Source organism: Gorilla gorilla, chromosome 6 (genome assembly GCF_029281585.2).
Source record: "Gorilla gorilla gorilla isolate KB3781 chromosome 6, NHGRI_mGorGor1-v2.1_pri, whole genome shotgun sequence".
Lineage (NCBI taxonomy): Eukaryota > Metazoa > Chordata > Mammalia > Primates > Hominidae > Gorilla > Gorilla gorilla.
The window spans coordinates 160,320,426-160,344,775 of NC_073230.2; the positions used below are offsets into that span (position 1 = coordinate 160,320,426).

General features: G+C 43.1%; 1 protein-coding gene and 1 pseudogene across 1 annotated transcript in view; one reads left to right on the forward strand and one right to left on the reverse strand.

Annotated features, from left to right (window-relative positions):
* The window catches only part of RHEB (Ras homolog, mTORC1 binding), a 53,911-nt gene extending 29,790 nt beyond the window's left edge, over positions 1–24,121 (reverse strand). The window contains exon 1 of the mRNA XM_004046514.4: positions 23,660–24,121. Within this exon, the coding sequence (XP_004046562.3) occupies positions 23,660–23,711 (52 nt within the window). The 5' untranslated portion in view covers positions 23,712–24,121. The remainder of the gene's footprint in view (positions 1–23,659) is intronic.
* LOC101125591 (eukaryotic peptide chain release factor subunit 1-like) lies at positions 6,069–7,663 on the forward strand (annotated as a pseudogene).
* Positions 24,122–24,350: the final 229 nt, after the last annotated feature.

The window sequence follows — 24,350 nt, forward strand, 5'->3', positions numbered from 1 at the left end:
ATAAAAATTAGCTGACTGTGGTTATGTGTGCATATAGTCTCAGTTACTCAAGAAGCTGATGTAGGAGGATCGCTTGAGCTGAAGGGTTGAGGCTGCAGCGTGCGTTGAGCGTGCCACTGCACTCCAGCCACGGTCTATCCTCCCTCCCACCGACTCCTACAAGCCCAGCATTTTCCCAAACAGTTTATACATTGCTTGTTCATTGGGATATGATGGGGAAGACCAGATTTTCAATCTATTAACTAGTCTATCAAGGCATTCTGCAGAAGGGGGAGTCCATTAGAACCGATGTAATGTATCTAGGACACAACCCATTCCAGGGCTGCTTTCACCACCTCAAATTCACAATATAACTTTAAGGGGCTTTGATGACCATGGACACAAGCTAACAGTGGGCCTGAAAGCCCACTGGCCTTTGCACCAGTAATCCTCTCCATGCAACTTCAGCAACCCACCTCCTGAGCACACCAAGAAGTGCCTGGTCACCACCCAGACTGCTGTTCCTCTGGCACCTGCCCTTCTTCCCACCTATCAATCAATACACAGTATTCCCCAGTGGTCTCCCTTTCTGATTCTCATCATCTAATCCAAACCATCTCTACCAGCAATGCTTTCAAATCAGTGGTGTGGCCTAACTATTCATTAAGTCAATATACTGAGCCATGACCCATACTATTTTTTTTTTAAGAAATAGGAATCCCAGCATGGACTGCAAACAAGAAAGGCGTTATGAACCTTCTATCTCAGTTATACATACATTTATTACTGGGTCACAATGTAAAATGTGTTTCTTACTAAGGTGGCTACAGACAAAAAGGTTAGAAATATACTAAACCATGACCTTGAATCTCCAATCTCCACCAGGTTTCTTTCTTCCCTATACAGTATAAGCCCCAAGACAAATCTTCCACTACTCTTTTGTAAGAAGTCTCCAATTTCCCTTCTGTAGGGCCCTTCAACAAACCTCTATGACTTTTGTTTTTTTGTTTTGTTTTGTTTTTTTGAGACAGAGTCTTGCTTTGTCGCCCAGGCTGGAGTGCAGTGATGCAATTTTGGCTCATTGTAAGCTCCGCCTCCCAGGTTCACACCATTCTCCTGCCTCAGCCTCCCAAGTAGCTGGGACTACAGGCGCCCACCACCACACTCGGCTATATATTTTTTTTTTTTTGTATTTTTAGTAGAGATGGGGTTTCACTGTGTTAGCCAGGATGGTCTCGATCCCTGGCCTCATGATCTGCCTGCCTCAGCCTCCCAAAGTGCTGGGATTACAGGTATGAGCCGCTGCACCCAGCCACAAACCTCTATGATCTTAATCTAATCAACTGCCTTTGTGAGCCTATTGAGCTCAGCTACAGAAAATTCCACAACCATGTGGGTTGGTGACCCTTAGCAAGCTAAGGTCTATCCCTCCATGTCCCATTGCTTTAGAATCCTGAGTGGCTTCTTCCTTGCCTCCAACAGTAGTAATTCTTTCCCAAAGTGTGGGCCCAGCAGCTTAGTACTACAGGGTAACCTGTAACAAATGTAATTTATTGAGTCCCACTCAAATCTACTGGATGCGCAATTCCAGAATGGAAGTATGAACAAGCCCCCTAGGTGATTCAGCTGCACAGTTCAATGTTTAGGAACCACTGCCCTCAGGCAACAAGTTCAACTATTATCACCTATCGCCTCCAGAGTGTTCCCTAATCCCCCAGCTCCTACCAGCAACTCAGTTCATAATCACTTAAAGGACACCTACTATGGGCCAGGCACTGAGGATATGGCCATGATTAAGACATGCTATGACTTCTGAGCTATGAGGAAGGCACTCGCAATGTCCCGATCGCCGCTATCCTCTATTCACCCAGTGTCCCAGCCTTGGTGCACACGCATCAAACACAGTGACTGGAGCTCCTGAGCTGGGCATGTAGCCCTGTCTGCCTTACACGGTCTGACGTTTTCACCGGAGGAAGAGTTAGCCACCCTCCCCTTCCACAAAAGCTGTTCTATCCCCTTGTTCTCTAGATCCCACACTCCCTCCTGGTCTCCTCTGAACCTTCCTCCTCCTGAATTAGTTATAAACACATTTTTAGTTAACTTCACTCCATGTGGCTTGTTATAATGGTATCTCTGAAATATTTAAATATACTTAAAAATCCAATGGGGCAGATTGATTAGGCTCCCCTTTGCTCTCAGTGTTACAGGGAACTCTTGCTGGATGCTGCAGTAGTTGGGTGCCACACACTTGACCATGAAGATGAATGCACCTTACAGAAAATGATCTCAGCCACTTACAGCTCCATTTTACTCACCTAAATTAAATGTGCCCATGGGGATGCACCTGTGCTCCCTGCAGAACTATAACACCCCTGACAACAGGTGCGTAGGTCCTGGCTTGAGGAACCTTCAAGGAAAAGGTCAGGTAAATAGAGTTTAAAGTACTGGAGGCAATTAAGGAAGAGGAAGAGAAGCAGCTCTCTAACTTTAGGGGAAACATCAATGAAAGAAATCAAACATCAATGAAACCTGCAGAATAGAACTCAATGAGTACCACTGAATTGAAAGGATATAGTAACTGTAATCCCAGCAATTTTGGAGACTGGGCTGAGGCTGGCAGATTGCTTGGGCCTAGGAATTCAAGACCAGCCCGGGCAACACAGTGAGACCCCCCAGTCTCTATAAAAAAATACAAAAAAAATTTAGCAGGGTGTGGTAGTGCACGCCTATGCTCCCAGGTACTTGGAAGGCTGAGATGGGAGGACCACTTGAGCCCGGGAGGTCAAGGCTGCACTCCAGCCTGGGTGACAGAGTGAGACCCTCTCCTAAAAAGATACCATTGAAAAGCTACTGGGCAGAGGCAAGAGGCAAGAGGCAAGCTGTGACTTCTGGATGTCTACCTCCCTACTGACTAAATGATGACATTCCCGCAGAACAGCTATTAGGTTTCTTCCCTCCAGCTCGGTTACACATTTACTTAAACCTCTACCTAGTTTCATCAGTTACAGACAGAATCCCTTTTGTAGAATAAGAAGATTAACTCTCCAGTCGTCCTTTCTCCCAGCTCTACCTCCTAACAGCTGTATTTTTACAGTTCCAAGCATGGCAACATTCCATTCCATTCTGAATCCTAAGTTTTCAAAGATCTGACTATGGATTAATTCATTCATCTACTCAAGTACCTATCTGTTAAACGGCTATTAAGTGCGAGGCACAATTCTAAGCATGGGAATACAATGATGAACAGACACAAACCCCTTCCTCAGTATATAAATTCTAATGGGGAGAAACACATTAAAAATAAACACAATAGGCCAGACACAGTGGCTTACGCCTGTAATCCTAGCACTTTGGTAGGCCAAGGCGGGTGGATTGACTGAGCTCAGGAGCTTGAGACCAGCTGGTGAAACCCAGTCTCTACTAAAAATACAAAAAATTAGCTGGGCGTGGTGGCACGAGCCTGTAATCCCAATTACTGGGGAGGCTGAGGCACAAGAATCACTTGAACCTGGGAGGCAGAGGTTGCAGTGAGCCAAGATCGTGCCACTGCACTCCAGCCTGGGATACAAGAGTGAAACTCTATAAAAAACGAAAAGAAAGGACAGGACAGGAAAGGAAAGGAAAGGAAGAAACAGGAGAGTGGGTAAAGGTTTAGGATTTAAACTCAAGACTGTGGTGTGAATCCTAGCTGTGTCTTGAAGTTAAGCGCTCTGGGCCTCAAAATCTCTCTGCATCATAATGATTAAATGAAATCACAGCTATAAAGCACAGTACCTGGCACCCATCACATACATATTCAGTAAACAGTTATTCAATTCTGTACCACAATCCCATATTCAATCAAGCCTTTCCCAAATTATGATCAACACCTTGAATCCACAAACACCAACTTAAGTCCTACTCCACATGTAATTGTGGAAGAGTCAGTATAAAATACCTGATTGAAACCTACAAGGAACCTGTAGTCTCAACAGGGAGAAAGGTACTACTAATTGAGGAAAGTCAAATATCACCCTCCTCCACTTTGGAAGTGTCTTTTTTTTCAGAGACAGGGTCTCCCTCGGTTGCCCAGGCTGGAGTGCAGTAGAGCAATCAGAGCTCACTGCAGCCTCCAACTCCTGGGCTGAAGGGATCCTCTTGTCTCAGCCTCCCAAGTAGCTGGGACTACAGGGTGTCCCCACCACACCCAGTGAGTTTTTTTTGTAGAGACAGGGTCCACCATGCTGCCCATGCTGGTCTCAAACACCTGGGCTCAAGCGGTCCGCCCATTCTGTCCTCCCAAAGTGCTGAGATTATGGGTGTGAACCCACTGTGTCTGGCCTGAAAATGTCTTTAAAAAAACATGCTGAAGATTTTCTTTCAAAAGCCACTAAGGGTTTTCCAGTCAGAAGAGTGACATGAGAAGATGTGTTTACATTAGGAAGATGAGAATGTGACTCTGAAAAATGGACTAGAAATAAAAACTGGACTTTTTTTTAGTCCACTTCAACATAGGTACTTATTACAAACCAACAAAAAAAGGAAAAAATTAATCTCTAAGAAGAAAATAAGAAAACCTTAAGAAGAAACAAAGTATGTACCTGGTTTCAAGACTTACTAGGAGTCTAAAGTAATTAAGACAGTGTGGTACTGGCATAAGGACAGACACAGATTAATGGAAGAAAATGCACACTCCCAAAATAGATCCATACACATGTATCATCAATTGATTTTCAACAAAGAACGGTCTTTTTCAACAAATGGTGCTGAAACAACTGGATGTCAATATCAGAAAAAATAAAAGAGAGGCTGCGGCAGTAGCTCATGGCTGTAATCTCCACACTTTGGAGCCGAGGTGCGAAGATCGCTTGAGGTCAGGAGTTTGAGACAAGCCTGGGGAACACAGGAAGACCAGTCTCTACAAAAAATTTTTAAAATAAAAATAGAAGAGAGAGAAGCTTGGTTTGTATCCTATAAAAATGTATAGGATCCAAAATAGATCATACTGCTTGAGCCCAGGATTCAAGACCTGCCTGGGTCACATAATGAAATCTCATCTCTATAGAAAATCAAAAAATGAGCCAGGTGTGGTGGTGTGCTCTTGTGGTACCAGCTACTGGGGAGGATGAGGTGGAAGGATCATTTGAGCCTGGGAGGTTGAGGCTGCAGCAAGCTGTGATTCTGCCACTGCATACCAGCCTGGGTGACGGAACAAGACGCTGTCTCCAAAATAAAAAAAATCATAGACCTAAATGTAAAAACTATCAAACTTCTAGAAGAAGCATTGGAAAAAAATCTTTGCAACCTGGAGATGGGTGAAGATTCTGAGGTATAAAATCCAAAGTACAATCCATAAAAGAAAAAAATAACATCTTGGTCTTCATCAAAATTAAAAACTGTACTAAGAGCCTTGTTAAGGGAATGAAAAGACAGGCCACAGACTGGGAGAAAATATGTGCAAAGGACCCATATCCAGAATATGTTTCACTCTCATAACTCAACAACAAGAAACAATCCAATTAAGAAAGTGAGCAAAAGATCTGAACACTGTAACAAAGAAAATATTCAAATGGCAAAGCACATTAAAGATGCTTTTAACATCATTATCCATTAGGGAAATGTAAATTAAAAATTACAATGAGATGCTACACACCTAATTAAAATGGCTAAAATAAAAAATACTGGCCATCCCAGTGCTTGCTAGGACATGGAGCAACCTAGACGCTCACCCATTGCCTGTGGGAATGCAAAATGGTGCCGTCAATTTGGCAAGTTCAGCAGCTTCTGAAAAGCTTAACCTATATGACCCAGCAATCTCATTCCTGCTATTTATGGAAGACAAATGAAAATTTATGGTCAACACAAAAACCTGTATTTGCATGTTTATACTGGTTTTACTCATAATTGCCCCAAAGTGGAAACAAACCAAATGTCCTAAATTATGTTAAACCCATCCCGCAGCCTTGTGCGCCGCCCCTGGCGGAGGAAGTGACATCACGGGCCCCATGTGAGCGCACTGCAACACATGCAGTTGCCTGGTCAGAAAGAGCCGGTGTCCTACCAGCCGCTGCTGCCCAGAACTGGGCCCTTAGGGAGGAGGAGGCAAGAAGATGGTGGACGACTCCAGTGCTGTGGACAGGAACGTGGAGTTCTGGAAGATCAAGAAGCTCATTAAGAGCTTGGAGGCGGGCTGGGCGCGGTGGCTCACGCCTGTAATCCCAGCACTTTGAGGCCGAGGCGGGCAGATCACCTGAGGTCAGGAGTTCAAGACCCGCCTGGCCAATATGGTGAAACCCCGTCTCTACTAAAAACACAAAAATTAGCTGGGTGTGGTGGCACATGCCTGTAGTCCCAGCTACTTGGGAGGCTGAGGCAGAAGAATCTTGTGAACCCGGGAGGCTTACGTGGCAGTGAGGCGAGATCACGCCACTGTACTCCAGCCTGGGAGACAGAGCTGTCTCAAAAAAAAAAAAAAAAAAAAAAAAAAAGAGCTTGGAGGCAGCCTGCAGCAATGGCACTAGCATGATATCATTGATCATTCCTCCCAAAGACCAGATTTCACCAGTGGCAAAAATGTTATCAGATGAGTTTGGAACCGCATCTAACATTAAGGCAGGAGTAAACCGCCATCCAGTCCTGGGAGCCATTACATCTATACAACAAAGGCTCAAACTTTATAACAAAGTACCTCCAGATGGTCTGGTTGTTTACTGTGGAACAACTGTAACAGAAGAAGGAAAGGAAAAGAAAGTCAACATTGACTTTGAATCTTTCAAACCAATTAATACGTCATTGTATTTGTGTGACAACAAATTCCATAAAGGGGCTCTTACAGCACTACTTTCAGATGATAGCAAGTTTGGATTCATTGTAATAGATGGTAGTGGTGCACTTTTTGGCACACTCCAAGGAAACACAAGAGAAGTCCTGCACAAATTCACTGTGGATCTCCCAAAGAAACACAGTAGAGGTGTTTTGCCCATTTAAAAATGGAAAAAGCGACATAACTATGTTCAGAAAGTAGCAGAGACTGCTGTGCAGCTATTTCTGGGGACAAAGTGAATGTGGCTGGTCTAGTTTTAGCTGGATCTGCTGACTTTGAACTAAGTCAATCTGATATGTTTGATCAGAGGTTACAATCGAAAGTTTTAAAATTAGTTGATATATCCTATGGTGGTGAAAATGGATTCAATCAAGCTACTGAGTTATCTACTGAAGTCCTCTCCGAAGTGAAATTCATTCAAGAAAAGAAATCAATAGAACGATACTTTGATGAAATCACCCAGGACACGCGAAAGTACTGTTTTGGCGTTGAAGATACACTAAAGACTTTGGAAAAGGGAGCTGTAGAAATTCTAATGGTCTATGAAAATCTGGATATAATGAGATATGTTCTTTATTGCCAAGGCACAGAAAAGGAGAAAATTCTCTAACTCCAAAGCAAGAAAAGGATAAATCTCATTTCACAGACAAAGAGACCGGACAGGAACATGAGCTTATGGAGAGCATGCCCCTGTTGGAATGGTTTGCTAACAACTATAAAAAATTTGGAGCTACGTTGGAAATGATCACAGATAAAATGCAAGACGGGTCTCGGTTTGTGAAAGGATTTGGTGGAATTGGAGGTATCCTGCGGTACCGAGTAGATTTCCAGGGAATGGAATACCAAGGAGGAGACAATGAATTTTTTGACCTTGATGACTAGACATGAGTCCGGCAAAACGTGCCTCACCCTCCAGCATCCAACCCAAGAAGCATACCCATGGTGGAATTCTAACAGATCCCTGCCTTACAACTGAAACACTTCCAGAACTTTATCCATGAGCACTGGTTATTGAAAAGATAACCGAAACAAAACCAGACCCAACCCTACACTTTGTTTTGTCATGGTGTCAGCGCAGCAGCCTACAACTAAGTTCCTAAATGCCACTTTGGACTAATTTAAACAAGAATCCCAGTTTTTACTTTTACTCGATGGTGAAATTCGTTGCTCTTGTATTTTATGAAAAAAAAAAATTTTTTTTAAGCCTTCATATACAGAAGTAAAAATATTTTAACTGCTGTAAACCTTCAAAAGTTAATAGAAGTGAGATCATACTGGTTTGTTTCTTATTTTGATTGGAGAAAAATTAAATTGCTGCATTTCACAGTGACCCATTTACATGGCATTCCCAGCTTAGACTGCATAAGAAATAGATGTGGTGAAATGTTGGAACCATTTCTCTCTTGGTCTGTTTAATGTTGAAAGGGTGAGCTAATAGGAGGCAATTTCAACTTCACTCCCTCAAGCTACCCTGTCTCCCTCCAGACTGGCTGTTTCAAGGATGCAAACTGCATTGCAAAATCAAACTGACTCATGAAGCATTTGGGCCAGTGCACTGTTTACTTCCATCTGTTTGCTGACACATTTGTGCCCAGCGTTTGGGAGCCCTTTGTATCAACGTTCTGACAAGCGTCCCTATAACCTTAACCTACTCGAAACCAGTTTGGGTTGGATATGATGGGGCTTCTGTGCTATTGCTGGGATTGGGGGAAATAAAACATGCAATTTAAGTGGGGGGAAAAAAATCCACCCAAAGGGATACAGGCATCCCTTGGTATACAAGGGGGACTGGTTCCAGGATGCTTGAGGATAGCAAAATCCCAGTGTGATGACGCCCTGCTTTTCACCCTGCAGAATCTGCATATATGAAAAGTCGGCCCTCCATACATGTGGGCTTTGCATCCAAGGAATACTGTATTTTCCATTTGCATATGGTTGAGGAAAAAAAAATTCCTGCCTATAAGTGGGCCCACACAGTTCAAACTGTGTTGATTAAGGGTCAACTGTCCTATTAAGCAATACAAAGGAATTAAATACTGGTGTATGTACACATGAATAAATCTCGAATGTGTTGTGCTAAGTAGCCAGACGCAAAAAGCTGCATAATATATGGTTCCATTTATTGGGCATCCTGATAAAGACAAAACTATAGGACAGAAAACACAAAGGGGTAGGGGGCTAACTAGAAACAGGCACAGGGCACTTTTTGGGTTGATGGATTGTTCTACAGCCTGATTGTGGATGTAGATGACTGCAGACTTGCCAAAACCTGTTGAATGCTACCTCAAAAAAAAAAAAAAAAAAAGAAATTTTCTCAAAGTTTTAAATGTTATTTTTCCTTTCTTTTTACAGGTGTGGGACCTCAAGTTTTTTTTAAAAATCTTCACCCTTACCTCATACATAAAAACTAACTAGAAATGGATCAGAGACCTAAACATAAAAGCTAAAACTACAAAACTTCTAGAATATGAAAAAAAAAACCAAAAAACAAAACTTTCTCAAGTCCAACAGAGCTTAAAAGTGAAAACAACAACAACAAAAAAACAACTTTATGATCTTCAGGTAGACAGATTCCTGACACGATACAAAATAAACAAACAAACAAAAAAAAACAAAAAATGAACCGAGTTTCATCAAACTTACAAACTTCTTCTGTTCTCTGAAACACAGGAACAACAAAAAAGTCACACTAGGAGAAAATATTCATTAAATACACATCTGAAAAAGGACTTTTATTCAGAATAGATAATTCAGTAAGAAGAATCTGATAATCTAGGCAAAAGACTTGAACAGACACTTCACAAACCAAGATATCCAAATTTCCAGTAGGTATATGAAAAGATGTCCACCATTCTTAGTGGGAAAATTCAAATAAAACCACAACCTACCATCTGAGAATAGCTAGAAAGTTAGAAAGGCCGCCAATACCAAAGTATCAGGGAGGATGGGCAGGCAGCTCTCATGTGCTGCTAGTGGAAGCATAAAATGGTCAAAATGTTTTGGAAAAACAGTTTGGTAGTTTCTCCTAAAGAGAGAAACTCTTTACACATATACACTTAACATATATGTGACTCAGCAATGCCACACCTAGGTATTTACCAAAGAGAAATGACTGTGTGTCCACAAAGACATTTACTCAAAATGCTCATAATAGCTTTATTCTTAATAGTTAAATACTGGGATAACCCCAATATCCACCAATGGGTGATCGGATAAACAAATTAAGGTATATCCATTCAACAGAATACCACTTTGCAATAAAAAGAAATTATACATGCAACACCATGGATGAATCTCAAAAACATTATGCTAACTGACATACAAAAATGAGTATATATTGTATGATTCGATGTATGTGAAATTTTAGGGTAAGAAAAACTAACCCAGAGTGATGGAGAGCAGATCAGTGCTTCCCGGGGAGCTGGGGTAGGGTGTGAGGGACATGAGAGAACTTGTGGGGATGACAGAATGTTTCATATTTTGATAAAGGTGGAGGTTACATAGGTGCATAAATCTGTCAAAACTCATCCAACTCTACACTTAAAATGGATACTTTATTATATGTAAATTACACCTCAATAAACTTGATTTAGGAAAAAAAGACTTTTTTTTAAAAGATAATGCATTTACTTTTTTTTTTTTTTGAGACAGGGTCTCTATCTGTTGCCCAGGCTGGAGTACAATGGCAGGATCATAGCTCACTGTATTCAAACTGCTGGTCTCAAATGATCCTCCCACCTTGGTCTCTCAAAGCACTGGGATTACAGGTGTGTGTCACCATGCCCAGCCCATTTACTAATTTTTACTAAACAGTATGAGATGGTGGTTATTAGCTATGTGACTTTGGGCAGTTTTCCTGAGTCCTTTTCCTTATCTGTAAATGGACATCATAATAGTACCTATCCTACAAGGTGCTTTGTGAGGATTAAATGAAAATATATACCAAACATCTGGCATGTAGCAAGTGCTCAGCAAATCTCATTATTATTAATATTAGTAATACTATTAGTAACTGCTCTTAGGCAGAAATAATCCGCTTAGGATAAAAAAAGTATTTTTGGAATTATATCTAATAAATTAACCTGAAAGATGACATACAGTAACTATTTCAACTAAAGCCTCAAAATAACACAAGCAAAATAACAAACACATACATATACCCCTAAAGCAGAAAATTACTGTTTCATTTACCCACAGCTGAGTGACTGACACCACCCATTTCATGTGCTCATGGTTCTACAGTCAACGCTGGGCTCACTTTTAGTTTACTCTTTGGGGGGCCTTTATCTGGTGGGCTGGTGGTGCTACACAGCTGGGAAGGTGGGGCATTCTCCCTTTCTCTGTGTCTCCTCCTAACATCTACTGCACATCACTTGAGGCTCCCAAGAACACAAAAGCAGAAGCTGCCAACTTCTTAGGGCTTAAAGCCTGGAACTGGCACATCACCATCTCTGCTGCATTCTGCAGGCTCAAGACAGTCACAGGGCAAGCAAAGGAATACCAGGAGAGTGCCTCGCTGGGGACTAACAATAGAACAGACACCAGTAAAGCAGACTTGGTTTGTAAACGGCAGAAAAAAGACTGCAGACTCACGTGGGTTATAAATGGAATGAAACCTGAATCACCACTGTTAAAAGGCTGGAAAAACAATGAACCGCATCAAGGTTTCTATGTGTTCCTTACATGACACACAATGCCAATCATATGCTTAACAATCATATGCACCCACTCTAGTAAGAAATGTGCAGCTCCCCCTATGGCACGATTGGTGGTTGTTGCTTTTTCGAGAGGGAGGGGTGATATGTGTTGTATTGTGTGTATCTATGTATATTACACACACATATATATATTAGTGTCACTAAGGAAGTGTTTTGAAAAGATGTTTACGATTCTAATCGGAATACCAATCCCCACATGTCCGTCATAGAGAGTCAGATGAGAGTGTGTGATGCAGAACATACACATCTTAATTATTGTACAGTACCTAAAAAGTGAGACACCGTTAGAGTTTACGGAACATTCTCACAGGAATTATCTCGCTTGTTCCTGTGAGCTAAGCAGGGTTGACATCATGTTGTTCTTTCTCACACCCCTTCCCCAATTTTAAAAATAGATGCCGAGAGATTTTTAAAAAAAGAAAAAATTAAACTGCAATTATTATTATTATGACAAAGACAAGGCAGAAAAAGTAAAACTAGTTCATAAAAATAACCTTTCAAATACTTATAGGTAACCCTATTGCCAGTTACTATGCTACCAGATATATACCACTGAGAAAATAAGAAACATGTTTAATTATATAACATGAAGGACTCAGTTTCATAAATGAAGAATTTTATTAACAGGATTATTAAACTAAAGAAAAATAAAGTGCTACCCAGAAAGGCCATAAAAGTGTTTCCCTGGAGACTTTCAAAACAAACAGGATATTCATCTCTACAGGATGGTTTAAAGACAAAGCTGAGGTGGAAGGCAACAATAATAGCCCTGATAAACTGCAGGAAATTAAATGTTTAGCAACAATGAAGAATGAGTTTTCCTAGAATGGTGGCCAATCTGGAGAGAAGACCCGGGATACAGGTGAGGGTGGGAAAGAGCTAGAGAAAAGCAAAGACAAAAATTCTCTATTTCTTAACATATTAAAGAACATGAAATTTAAGAATGATCAAAACTAGTAATAACACAGTATGAGGAAAATGAGATATGAAATAGAGTATACTCATCCGTCAGCCTGAATGGTTAAAACCATTCATATTTTATAAAGATAATTTCTTCAAAAGTTCTTAAAATCTGCGCTGACCTCATTATCAACACCAATTCACTCCTCACAGTATCTGGGCTGTCTAATATATATGGCAGCCAGTAGCCATACATGGACAGTAAGTACATGAAATGTGCTCAGTTCCGATTGAGATGTGTCACAGTGTAAGTATGACAAATGTACAAATATCAACAATATCCATCACATGTTGAAATAACATTTTGGACATACTGGGCTAAATTAAGTATATTAATTTCACTTATTTCTTTTTACTTAATATGCCAACTGGAAAAATCTAAAATTACATTAGGTTATATTTTTAGGTGGTTTTTTTTGAGACCTTAGCCTCCCACTTTTGTAGAGACAGGGTTTCGCTGTGTTGCCCAGGCTGTTCTGGAGCTCCTGAGCTCAAGTGGTCCTCTCACCTTGGGTCTCAAAGTGCTGGGATTCTAGGTGTGAGCCACTGCACCAGGCCAGATTGTTTCCATTGGGCAAGGCTGCTCTGTACCCTTGTTTAAGGGAATAGGATCATATTATTTGTATAAATTTAGCTCCCTAAATTTGTACTCCAGAAATACTTCCATAGAAGTCTAAAAAAAATGGAAGGTAGGCTCATTTTGTGTACAGCTCAATTTTTTAGGACACTGCTCATACACAAACATGGTTAGATTAAGAAAGCAATTTATTATTATAAAACATATTCACACATTTTTGTAGCACTCTTATGCAGAATGAAAAGATATAGAGAAAGAGTCCAACTCCCCCTACCAGCAAGCAGGAATGACAAACATCCTTGTAGTAAGACACTGCCTGCCTGAGTGGGCAGCGTGAGCGTGTGGGGCCACCTGGGTCCAGCAACCTCATTTGTCTCTGGGGCAACAATCCTGCGGTGTGAGGGTATGCTTGGTCAAATCCTTGGGTGACACAAGGACCCAGGGCCAGCAAACCCTCAGAACCCTAGTTGTAGGCACAGCCACCTGTCTTCGGGACCATGGGAACTGTGCCCTGTATGGGTGGTCGCTAGGGCCTCTGTGGCCAGAAAGCAAGGAAAGTGTGTGGATCTGGCAGGTGCATAAATAAATCTGGTCCGCCCCTTAAACTCGCTCCTGTTCCATCATTTCTGATTTTAGCCAATGGCAACATGACCTACTCAGGCACTCACATGAGAAATCTGAAGGCTACTTCACAGCTTCCACATTGGTCTTGTCCATTCTCCCTCTAAGGAAATCTCCCATGTGTGTCCTCTTCATCTCATCTACTCTGTGCCTTGGCTGGTCTTCCCATTTCTACTCCCTTACCACCCCTCCCACTTCACAGAACAGCAGGAGGGATGGAAGCCAGGATCAGCACACTACAGACCAGGGACCAAATTTGGCCTACAGCCTGTTTTGGTTTTGTACAGTCTATGAGCTAAAAATGTTTTTTTCATCTTTAAGTGGTTGGAAAAAGAAACAGTATTTCATGATACTGGAAATCAGATGAAGTTCAAGTGTTACATCCATAAATAAAGTTTTACTGGGACACAGCCACACCCACTCGTTGATGTATTGTCTGTGGCTGCTTTCGTCCTACAAAGGCAAAGTAGAATAGCTGCAACAGAGGCTACATGGCCTGCCCTGCAAAGCTTGAGATATTTACTATCTGGCCTTTTACAGAACAAGTCTGCCAGTCCCTGGTATAGATCATCTTATTTGTTGCTTAAAACCCTTCAGTCACTTCCCACAGTTTCTAGGAAAAAGTCTAAAACTTTTCACAGAGCAGACAAAACTGTTCTTGATGGACAGTTGGCAAACACATGAGTCCTGACCTCTCTCATTACTCACACCTCACCCTTCTCATTCACTCAGTCAGCCACACTGCCTTTCCTTTAAAGACAATTCTCCCACCACCCCCATCCCCACTTGATGATCAAGTTAGCCCTGCCTTTGATTATTTCTCTCAAACACCTATCCCAACTGTATTTAAATAACAATCGTGTAGTAGCTGGTTAAAGACTGCCTGCTCTGGAGCCACTGCCTGAGTTCAAAATCCTGGCTTTGTCACTTAACAGTTTGACATTGGGCAAGTCACATAAACTTTTTGTACTTCAGTTTCCTTATCTGCAAAATAGGTGTAACAACTGCACCCACCCGAGTTTAAAGGCTATTAATACATGTGCATTAAGATTGTACCCCATAACAGTAAATGCTTCAAAAGCACCAACAATCATTATTCTCAGTAGCGGGAACAAGTTCCTGTGGCTCTCAACTAGACTGAAGCTCCTTGAGGGCAAGGATTATAACTGTCCTAGCTTTTGTGACTGGTACAAAGTAGAGCATTTATTCAAATGCTTAATGAACACCTAATTTGAATAACACATAACACTCACAAACTGTCCTCTTCAACCAACAGTTGCAGTGATTCAATCTTTGGGGGCCTGGCCCAAATGTTCTCTTTCAAACAAATGCCAAATGTGATTGAGATTTTAAAGCCAGCAAAATACAGGTGCAGTGGCTCAGCCTGTAATCCCAGAACTCTGGGAGGCTGAGGTGGCTGGATCGCTTGAGTCCAGGACTTCGAGACCAGTCAAGGCAACAAGCGAGACCTCATGTCTACAAAAAAATTAAAAAACAGCCAGGGCATGGTGGCACACACCCATAGTCCCAGCTACTCGGGAGGCTGAGGCGGGAGGATCCTTGAGGCTGGAAGGCTGAAGCTGCAGTGTGCCGAGATCGCGACATTGCACTGCAGCCTGGATGACAGAGTGAGACTCCGTCTCAAATAAATAAATAAATAAATAAAGCTAGCAAAATAGGCAGACACATTTATATCTAAGACACAGAAGTCTTAGAAAAGCATTTCATTTCATAAAACTGTATTAACTGTAAAAGCCCATATTTGCATCCCCATTCACAAATTATGTACTATGCCATCAGGTAGTTATTAACATTCAACTCTCAATCCTGCAAAAGGTGGGATTGTGTATCTTGCTAAAACACCAACTTCTCTTTCAAATGTCCATGAGGAGTCCTTCTGCAAACATGTAAGCACAACAAAGAGAAATGCGGGAGAGAAAGACTCAATTCTACTACAGATAAGACGCAAACCAAGCAAGCATGACACTTCGGAGTGAATTCTATCAATATCTTTAAACTGCCCTGCTTTCTTAACTTGCCCATAAGAGCACAACGTAAAGGCTTTTCTAGCACTTCCTGTTCTAAACTAATACCAGTTTAGATTTAAAGCTCCAATCCTACAGGAACTCCTTTTTTTTTAATAACCAGAAGCCCAACATATATTGAAGAAAATTAAAATACTAAAATAGTATTCCAGGACCTTTAAAATGTTAGATTTCTTTTTTTTTTTTTTTTTTTGAGACGGAGTCTTGCTCTGTCGCCCAGTGGCGCGATCTCGACTCACTGCAACCTCCCCCTTCGGGTTCAAGTGACTCTCCTGCAGGCCTCAGCCTCCCTAGTAGCTGGGATTACAGGCACCCACCACCACGCCCAGCTAATTTTTGTAATTTTAGTAGAGACAGGGTTTCACCAGGTTGGCCAGTCTGGTCTCGAACTCCTGACCTCAGGTGATCCACTCGCCTTGGCCTCCCAAAGTGCTGGGATTATAGGCGAGAGCCACTGCGCACAGCTGATTATATTTAAAAATCAATCCAGCAATTCATGTTAAAAGGACTCAGCAGTTTGCATTCTCACAGTTAGCAAGAATGACGTGACGAAGATAGACCGTGAGTACTGTATCAATGTTAAGATTTCATTTGGTACTTCAGAATAAATTAGAACTAAGAATGAAGGTTCCTTCAAGTATGATCCCTGAAGATTTCATAATGCTCTCACTTGCACAATCATGTGCAAGTTCAGTTCTGATTTATTCAAGTAACTAAGAACAATCCAGCCATGGACACTATTACAGTTGTTTGCGAACTTGTTATTCTGAATCTTCACCCAAGAAAAGCATTGTGCATCTCTGACCTTCCACAATCACAGGTAGAGGTGGCGGTGTCTCATTCTGTGATAAAGTTGCTATTTTTACTTGTGTACTCCTCCCCACCTTCATCCTGATACTCGTATTTAAAAACTATATTATTAGTATATGGGTCTCTGGTATCCTGCTACTCTTTGCAATTTTCACTACTCTCTGGGAGCCTCGCCATCACCAGGTCCAAACACAACTCATCCAAAAATGCACCACAATCAGAGGCCAAACCAATAGGCACACAGATATCATAACTCTCCTGATGTTCTCTGGCCTCCCTCGTGCTTCCTTCCATTCTAACCACGCCAAGTTCTTTCCTGCCTTGCCATCTTTGTCTCTCACAACGCTACAGGGCCTCTCCTAGGAGGCTCTTCTAACACTGTGGGAACCATATCGCTGTGAACAGCATTTAGGATGCAGTCACTGTCAATTCAATTTTGCACAGCAGTGAACAAGATCCTAGCTTACAACAGTTTAATGGTTCTCAAAGGGTGGTCTGTGGACCTCTAAGGGGTTTACCAAAATCTTTTCAGGGGGCTCATGAGGTCAAAACGATATTCATAGCAATATTAAGTTATCATTTGCCTTTTCCACAAAGTTCCCATTTGTACTAAGGGTGCAAAAGCAATGGTGGGGAAAACTGCTAGCTCGGCACCCCTTGGCATGAATCAAAAACAGTAGTTACAAACTGAGTGGTAAGTCACTGTATTCTTTACTACCATGCATTCACAGTGGGAAAAGAGCTGTTTCTACTTAACAATGTCCTTGAAAAAGCAGTAAAATTATATTAAATCTTGACCCTTTGGTACATGTCTTTTTAATATTCTGCATGACAAAATGAGATGTACACATAAAGCACCTCTATTACATACTCAAGTATGATGGTTGTTTCCAAAAAAAGCACTTGTGCAGTCATTTGAGAAGTGATCTGAACTGGCCACTTTTATCATGGAATGCCTTTTTTACTCGCAAGAATGATGACAAACTATCATTATTGCAAATGTGAATAGCTGGCAGACATTTTCTTGGAAATTAAAGAAACAAAACAGTCAATTCAAGTAAAAACTGGTAGCATGTTGTCAAGGAAATTATTTGAACTCAAGGAGGAAATTAGAATTTTGGAAAACTTGCACCACTCATAGTGAACAGTGTTCTAAAACTTAAGACTTTGCAGAGATTGGTGGTGATATGAACAAATGTGATTTTTAAAAATGCTTGTATAATAAAATGTGTCAACATGTGGAAGATCTGCGTAACGATGAACAAATATTTTCCAAATGACCAGTAACGCTACAAAACCAGGCATGGTAGAAGATCCATTCCAAGTATAAAGCAGACCTGCGGAGTTGGGCAAATTCATCAATATGATTTCAGATTGCATAGTGTAACTATTCTTTCCAAACTATCACTTATGAAGTTTCGGTATCAAAGAATATTCAACTACCTGAAAAACTATTCAAGTACTCCTTACTTCATTAAAATAACGTTAAGGGAATGAATTCAGGAGCAGAGATGAGAATCCAGCTGTTAAGACATTAAAAGATACCTGCAAAACCGTGAAACACCCTATCAAAATTGCAGTTGCTTTTTTGGCAGAAACTGGCAATCTAGTCCTAAAATTCAATATGGAAGTGCAAGGGACTGAGAATACCCAAAAACATCTTCAGAAATAATAAAGTTAGAGGACTCATATGCCCCTATTTAAAAACCAGCTACAAAACTACAGTAATCAAGATCGTATGGTACTGGCAGGACAGACATACAGATCAATGGAATGAGTGAGTCCTTCCATTGACGGTCACTTCATCTCGGACAAGGGAATTCAATGAAGAAAGAACATTATTTTAACAAAAGAAGCTAGGGCAACTTGACATCCACATGCAAAAGAATAAAGTTCTATCCCTCCCTCACATCATATACAAATATTAACTACAAATAGATCACAGATCTAATGTAAGAGTTAACAGGATAAAATATCTAGAAGAAAATATAGTAGTAAATCTATATGACCTTGGATTAGGCAATGGCTTCTAAGATGTGACACCAAAAGCATAAGTGGCAGGAGAAAAATAGATATATCAGCCTTCAAATTAAAAACTTTCTGCTTTGAAGGACACCATCGAGAAGGTAAAAGGACAACCCATAGACAGGAGAAATTATTTGCAAATACTATGATACCACTTCACACCCAATAGGATGGCTAAAATGAAAAAGGCAGTGTAACAAGTGTTGACAAGAATGTGGAGAAAATTAAACCCTCATACATTGCTGATGGGAATATAAAATTGTGCAGCTCTTCTGGAAAAAATCTGACAGTTCTTCAAAATATTAAGCACAGAGTTAACCATAATGACCCAGCAATTCCACTCCTAGGAATGTACCCAAGAGAAATGAAAACATATGTCTACATAAAAGCTTGTACAGGAATGTTCAAAACATTATTATTCATAGTAGCCAGAAAGTAGAGCTCCAAGTGGTGGCTCACACCTGTAATCCCAACACTGGGAGACTGAGACGAGAGAACTGCTTGAGGTCAAGAGTTCAAGACCAGCTTGGGCAACAGAGCAAGGTTCCCACCGCTACAAAAAAATAAAAAAACTAGCTGGGTGTGATGGCGCACACCTGCAGTCCTAGCTACTCGGGAAGCTGAGGCAGGAGGATCACTTGAGTCCAGGAGGTTGACGCTGCAGTGAGCCATGATAGCTCCACTGCACTCCAGCCTGGGCAACAAAGCAAGACCCTGCCTCAGAAAAGTAAATAAATAAAAAATAATAGCCAAAAAAAAAAAAAAAAAAAAAAGAAAAGAAACCACCCACATATCCAATTGACAAATGCATATAAAAAATGTGGTATGCTCACATGACAGAGTATTAGTCAGCACTAAACAGGAAGAAGCGACATATGCTACAACATGAACGAAACTTGAAAACATTATACTAAGTAAAAGACGCCAGCCCCAGAAGACCACATATGTATGTTCTTATTTATATGAAATGTCCAGAGTAAGTAAATTCATAGAAACAGAAAGATTAGTGGTTGCCAGGGGCTGACAGGGAAGCAGGATGGAGAGTGACTGTTAATGAGTACAGAGTTTCTTTTTGGGGTGATGAAGTACAGAGAGATATAACCCATATGGACAGCAAAATAACATTTGGCACTGGAAAGTCATAATCAGAAATCTGAATTCTGACTATGCTCTTGTGCAGAACAATGAATGAGACTGAAAAACAGTAATTTCAAGTTTCAATACAAAGTGGGCACTTCAGGACTACCCCCACTCACAAGTATACAACATCAGAATATTAAGCACCTGAATATACAATTTCACATACTGGTAGATGTCATACAAAGCAAATATTGTTTTGCCTTTCAATTTTTCAATAAAAAGTGTCAACAAATGATAGGTTAACTTAAAAAATAAACAGTAAGTCGGAATCTGCTGGGAACAACCAAATATTTAATGACATCTTTCCTCATGAAGACTCTAAATACTACCTAAAACATTTTGACAAAGTAATAATTTGAGTACTTTTGCTGAATTGCCTTCTTCCAAACCACAAAGCTGTTTCATTTTCCCCCTATGATCTTTCACACGCCTGTGATCCCATCCCTCTTATTAACTGTATGTAAGAGGCTTATATATGACAACCAGCTTTTGATTATGGTCTAATGGTAAACTAGGTTACCAAAGCTCTCTGTACAGGTAAAATCCCAGTGAAAGATGTACCAGGCTGAAGACAGTTTACATAACACTACCATTTTAACTTAAGTTGAGTTACTTCCTATCGCAGGACTACTCCGTTGTGGTAGAAATAACGGAATGTCAGGGAGCTGGTACTTTCGGCCACCATGGGAACAGTTAATACAAAGCACTCCCTGAAAGCCAGACTCCCAGAGTTATAGGTGACGTGTCCTTAAAAGCTTTAACATTGTAAATACCAGGAAAAGTACAGGGGATTGGCAGGGAGAATTGTATAGACTACCTGAGAATTATATTTTACCTACTGGTAGTTCTAACAACACTCAAAAAAAAAAAAAGAAAAAAAGAAAACGGAAAGCCAAGTAGTGGGCTGGGTGCAGTGACTCATGCCTGTAATCCCAGCACTTTGGGAGGCCGAGGCAGGTGGATCACGAGGTCAGGAGTTCAAGACCATCCTGGCCAAGATGGTGAAACCCAGTCTCTACTAAAAATACAAAAATTAGCTGGGCGGGGTGGCAGGCGCCTGTTATCCCAGCTACTTGGGAGGCTGAGGCAGGAGAATCGGTTGAACCTGGGCAGCAGAGGTTGCAGTGAGCCCAGATCCCGCCACTGCACTCCAGCCTGGGTGATAGAGTGAGACTCTGTCTCAAAAAAAAAAAAAAAAAAGCCAACTAGTTAAACAAACATAGCACTTTTTTGTTTTATCTGAAGACAACTTTAAAGTTTGTGGCATGACAAAATCACAATAAGTATCCTACTAGTCAAACTGGCTTAATGTATTTAATCAAGAGAACATTCTAAGAAAGGTGTGGAGGCTTTTTATGTGGCTCTACCCCCAGAATATAGGACAAACAGCTCAGCATCACAAAATACCACAATCTAGAAACACATGTACTCAAATTTCTCTGGTACAGCACCATTTGCAAGCAAACATGCCAGTAAGCTCCCAGAAGTGAGCATGCTGAGTAATTCTCAAAAGGGTGGCTTACTAGAAGAAACCTGCTGGCAAAACCTAATCTCCTTCCCCTAAAAAAGACCCCACATACTACAAAATATCCTGGCTCATAATACACTTTAAAATCAAATGCGGCTGGGCGTGGTGGCTCACGCCTATAATCCCAGCACTTTGGGAGGCCAAGGTGGGAGGACCACCTGAGGTCAGGCGTTTGAGACAAGCCTGACGTTTGGCCACGTGGTGAAACCCGTCTCTACTAAAAATACAAAATTAGCCGGGCATAGTGGTGCACGCCTGTAGTGCCAGCTACTCTGGAGGCTGAGGCAGGAGAATCGCTTGAGTCTGGGGCGTGGAGGATGCAGTGAGCCGAGATCGCGCCATTGCACTCCAGCCTGGGTGACAAGAGCGAAACTCCGTCTCGAAAAAAAAAAAATCAAATACAAGATTGGGAGCAACTTAACCTCTCCAAAATCGTTTAATATGACTACGCTTGAAAATAAATATGGAGAAGTGGGGTAGGTTGCAGAAATATGAAATACTGAAGACAGAAAATAGGGACTAAAAGTGACCCTGTATCCCACCGGAGACTAAGTTAGCACAGTATTTAACAAGCAGCAGTTTGTGAGGAGAAGGCTAAGGGGTGGCCTGTCACATCTCCGTCCTCAGGAGGACGCTGAATAGAGGGAAGATAAAACAGAATGGATTTCAACTGGACATAAGGAACTTCCGTAGCCAAAAAAAGTGATAAAACTAGCCCTGCTCACCAAAGACTAGAGCTACCATTTCGACATTTGAAAAGGGTAAATCAGTCAAGATCTTTAGGTCATTCTCTTGGGTTGAAATCAGGTAGCCGAGGTACTTGTTGCCTATAACGTGATTATTCAGGGACTACTATTTTCAAATAGTTGCCAATAAGTACTTACTTGACTGACTAGGAAGGGCTCACCCAAGAGCCAGAACACCTCGCGGTCCCAACTCCTCAAAATGCAGAGGAGGAAATCAAGAGAACAGAGACAAGAGCATGGATTCAGGTTGCCAATAAAGGCTGGATCCCAGGTTCCATGTTGATATTTGAACAGTTAGTGACTTTGAACCCCTCCGTTTGATTCGTGGTTACTTCCTGGCTGCAGCTGTTAAAGCTGCCACCTATGCATCCCCTCGGATTCAGCACCGCATCGCACAAGAGTTCCCCTACGACTCTAGGCACCCCGCATCTCTAGCCAAGCTTCTTTCAGCCCTTAATTTCCCCCCGGCTCTCGACGGAGAGGTGGTAAAAGGATGAGTAAGCATGCAGTGGCTGATCTTGGTCAAAGAGCACAGACCCTGGCACAGGCGGTGGAAAGCGCAGTTGGGGAGTGCATCCAGTGAGCGGCAGGCAGGTACAAGCTTCCCATGACAGATAGTCACCCCGTTCCGCAATCACCGGAGCCTCTGAACCCTCGCTTTCAACTCCCCAGCCCCCCATCTGTGGCCCGGTGCACACCTTCTATAGACAGTTACTTCAAAACAGCCCGAAAAGATGAACGTAATTTCTCCAGGCTTCCGGATGTCGGGAGACAATACAGCCTCACCCTGAAGCGTGTCTAAGTTCAATCGCTCTGGTTTCACACAGGCCAGAAAACCGCTCGTTCTGTGACACCCCGTCCGCCCCCCAACCCGACCTTAAGCCACCTTATTCAGCAATAAGGCGACCGCTAGGAACTGTTTCAAATGTATGTCAACCTTTTGGGGGAAGAAAAAGAAAACCAAAAGACTTTGGAATTACTTCAACAGCCTGGTTGCAAGTACCTGACCTTATTCCTTCCCGAAGAAAAATAGGGCACCCAGAGATCAGACATTCCTTTTTCTCTGTCTTCCTACCCAAGCCGCCAGCAGCATCTCGAGGGCCTCCAGAGGGGCCTCTTTTGGGGGATCGCCTAGGTTTCCTATGCAGAAAACTTGCGTTCAGTGCCCAAACGTCCCCTAAATCCCTAGTTTTCTTCACAAGGGTAAACTTCGCCACAGATGGAATGAAGCCGAGGTGCTGCTTCCTTTGTTAAAATCCGACGGACTTTCTTTTCCTTACATCGGGGGCGGGGTGGGGGAGACCGCCAGCCCCGGTCACGCGCGCCCGCGGCGAAGGCGGGGAGGCAGGTGTGACTCCCTCGCGGCAGCCTCTAGCGCGGCTCCCCGGCGCCGCCCCACTTCCCCAGACGAGACCCGGACTCCTCGGCGGCCGACGGCCCCCGCCCCGCGCCTCCCACGCCCTCCGCCCGGCCGCCACCTGCCCGCCCGGCCCGCGGAGGGCGCCCAGCTACCGCAGCTCCTCCACCGGCGCGGACGCCGCCCCGACCGCCACCACCTCCGCTCAAAATGGTGGTTACGAAACGCGCGGCCCCCGCCCGCCCCGCCACATGGCCGCGCCGGCTCCAAACTTCGCAGGCCCAGCCGCGACCCGGCTCCCAGGCGAGGCCCCGGCGGCGCGAGGAGGCCGCGCGGCCACCGGCCACTCACCCACAGACCGGTAGCCCAGGATCGCGATCTTCCGGGACTTGGACTGCGGCATCTTGGCGGCCTCCTCAGCCCCGGCCCAACCACATCAACCGCGGCGGCGGCGGCTCCTGCTGCTGTGATCGGCGGCGGCCGCGCCGGGAGAGAGCGGCATACAGAGCAGGGGCGGCGGCTGGCGCGGCTGCCTCTCGCTCGCTAGCTCGCGCGCTCCCAACCGCCCGGAACCGACCGCGCGGCGGCGCCCCTCCCCCCCACAACACGCCCACGTGACCGGCCGGCGTCAGCACCGCCCCTCTTCGCGCCGTGGCCCGCCGCCTCCGCCCCCCGAAATACGCGGGGGGTGCGTCGGGGCGACGTTTTACTTTAAAGGCAAAAAAAGGGGACGCCGCGATGTCCCCACAAAAGTCACGACTGAAACTCGCTGCGTCATGACCCTCCCACCTTCTTCCGCCGCTTTTTAATTACGCCATTCTCCCCGAGCGCCGATTGGACAGCTCCTGCACAGCCGCGCGATGACGTGTCGGAAACTCCATCTCCCATTGGGGGAAACAAGGAGGCGGGGAGGGGGGGGCGGGGCTGCCCGCCCGGGAGCTAAAAATACACGGCGCTGCTACCGCGCTGTTGGACGCCGGCTAGGTTTGAAGGCTTCAAACTTCCAACCGGTTAGGGGCGGGCGGGAGAGGCGGAGAGACAA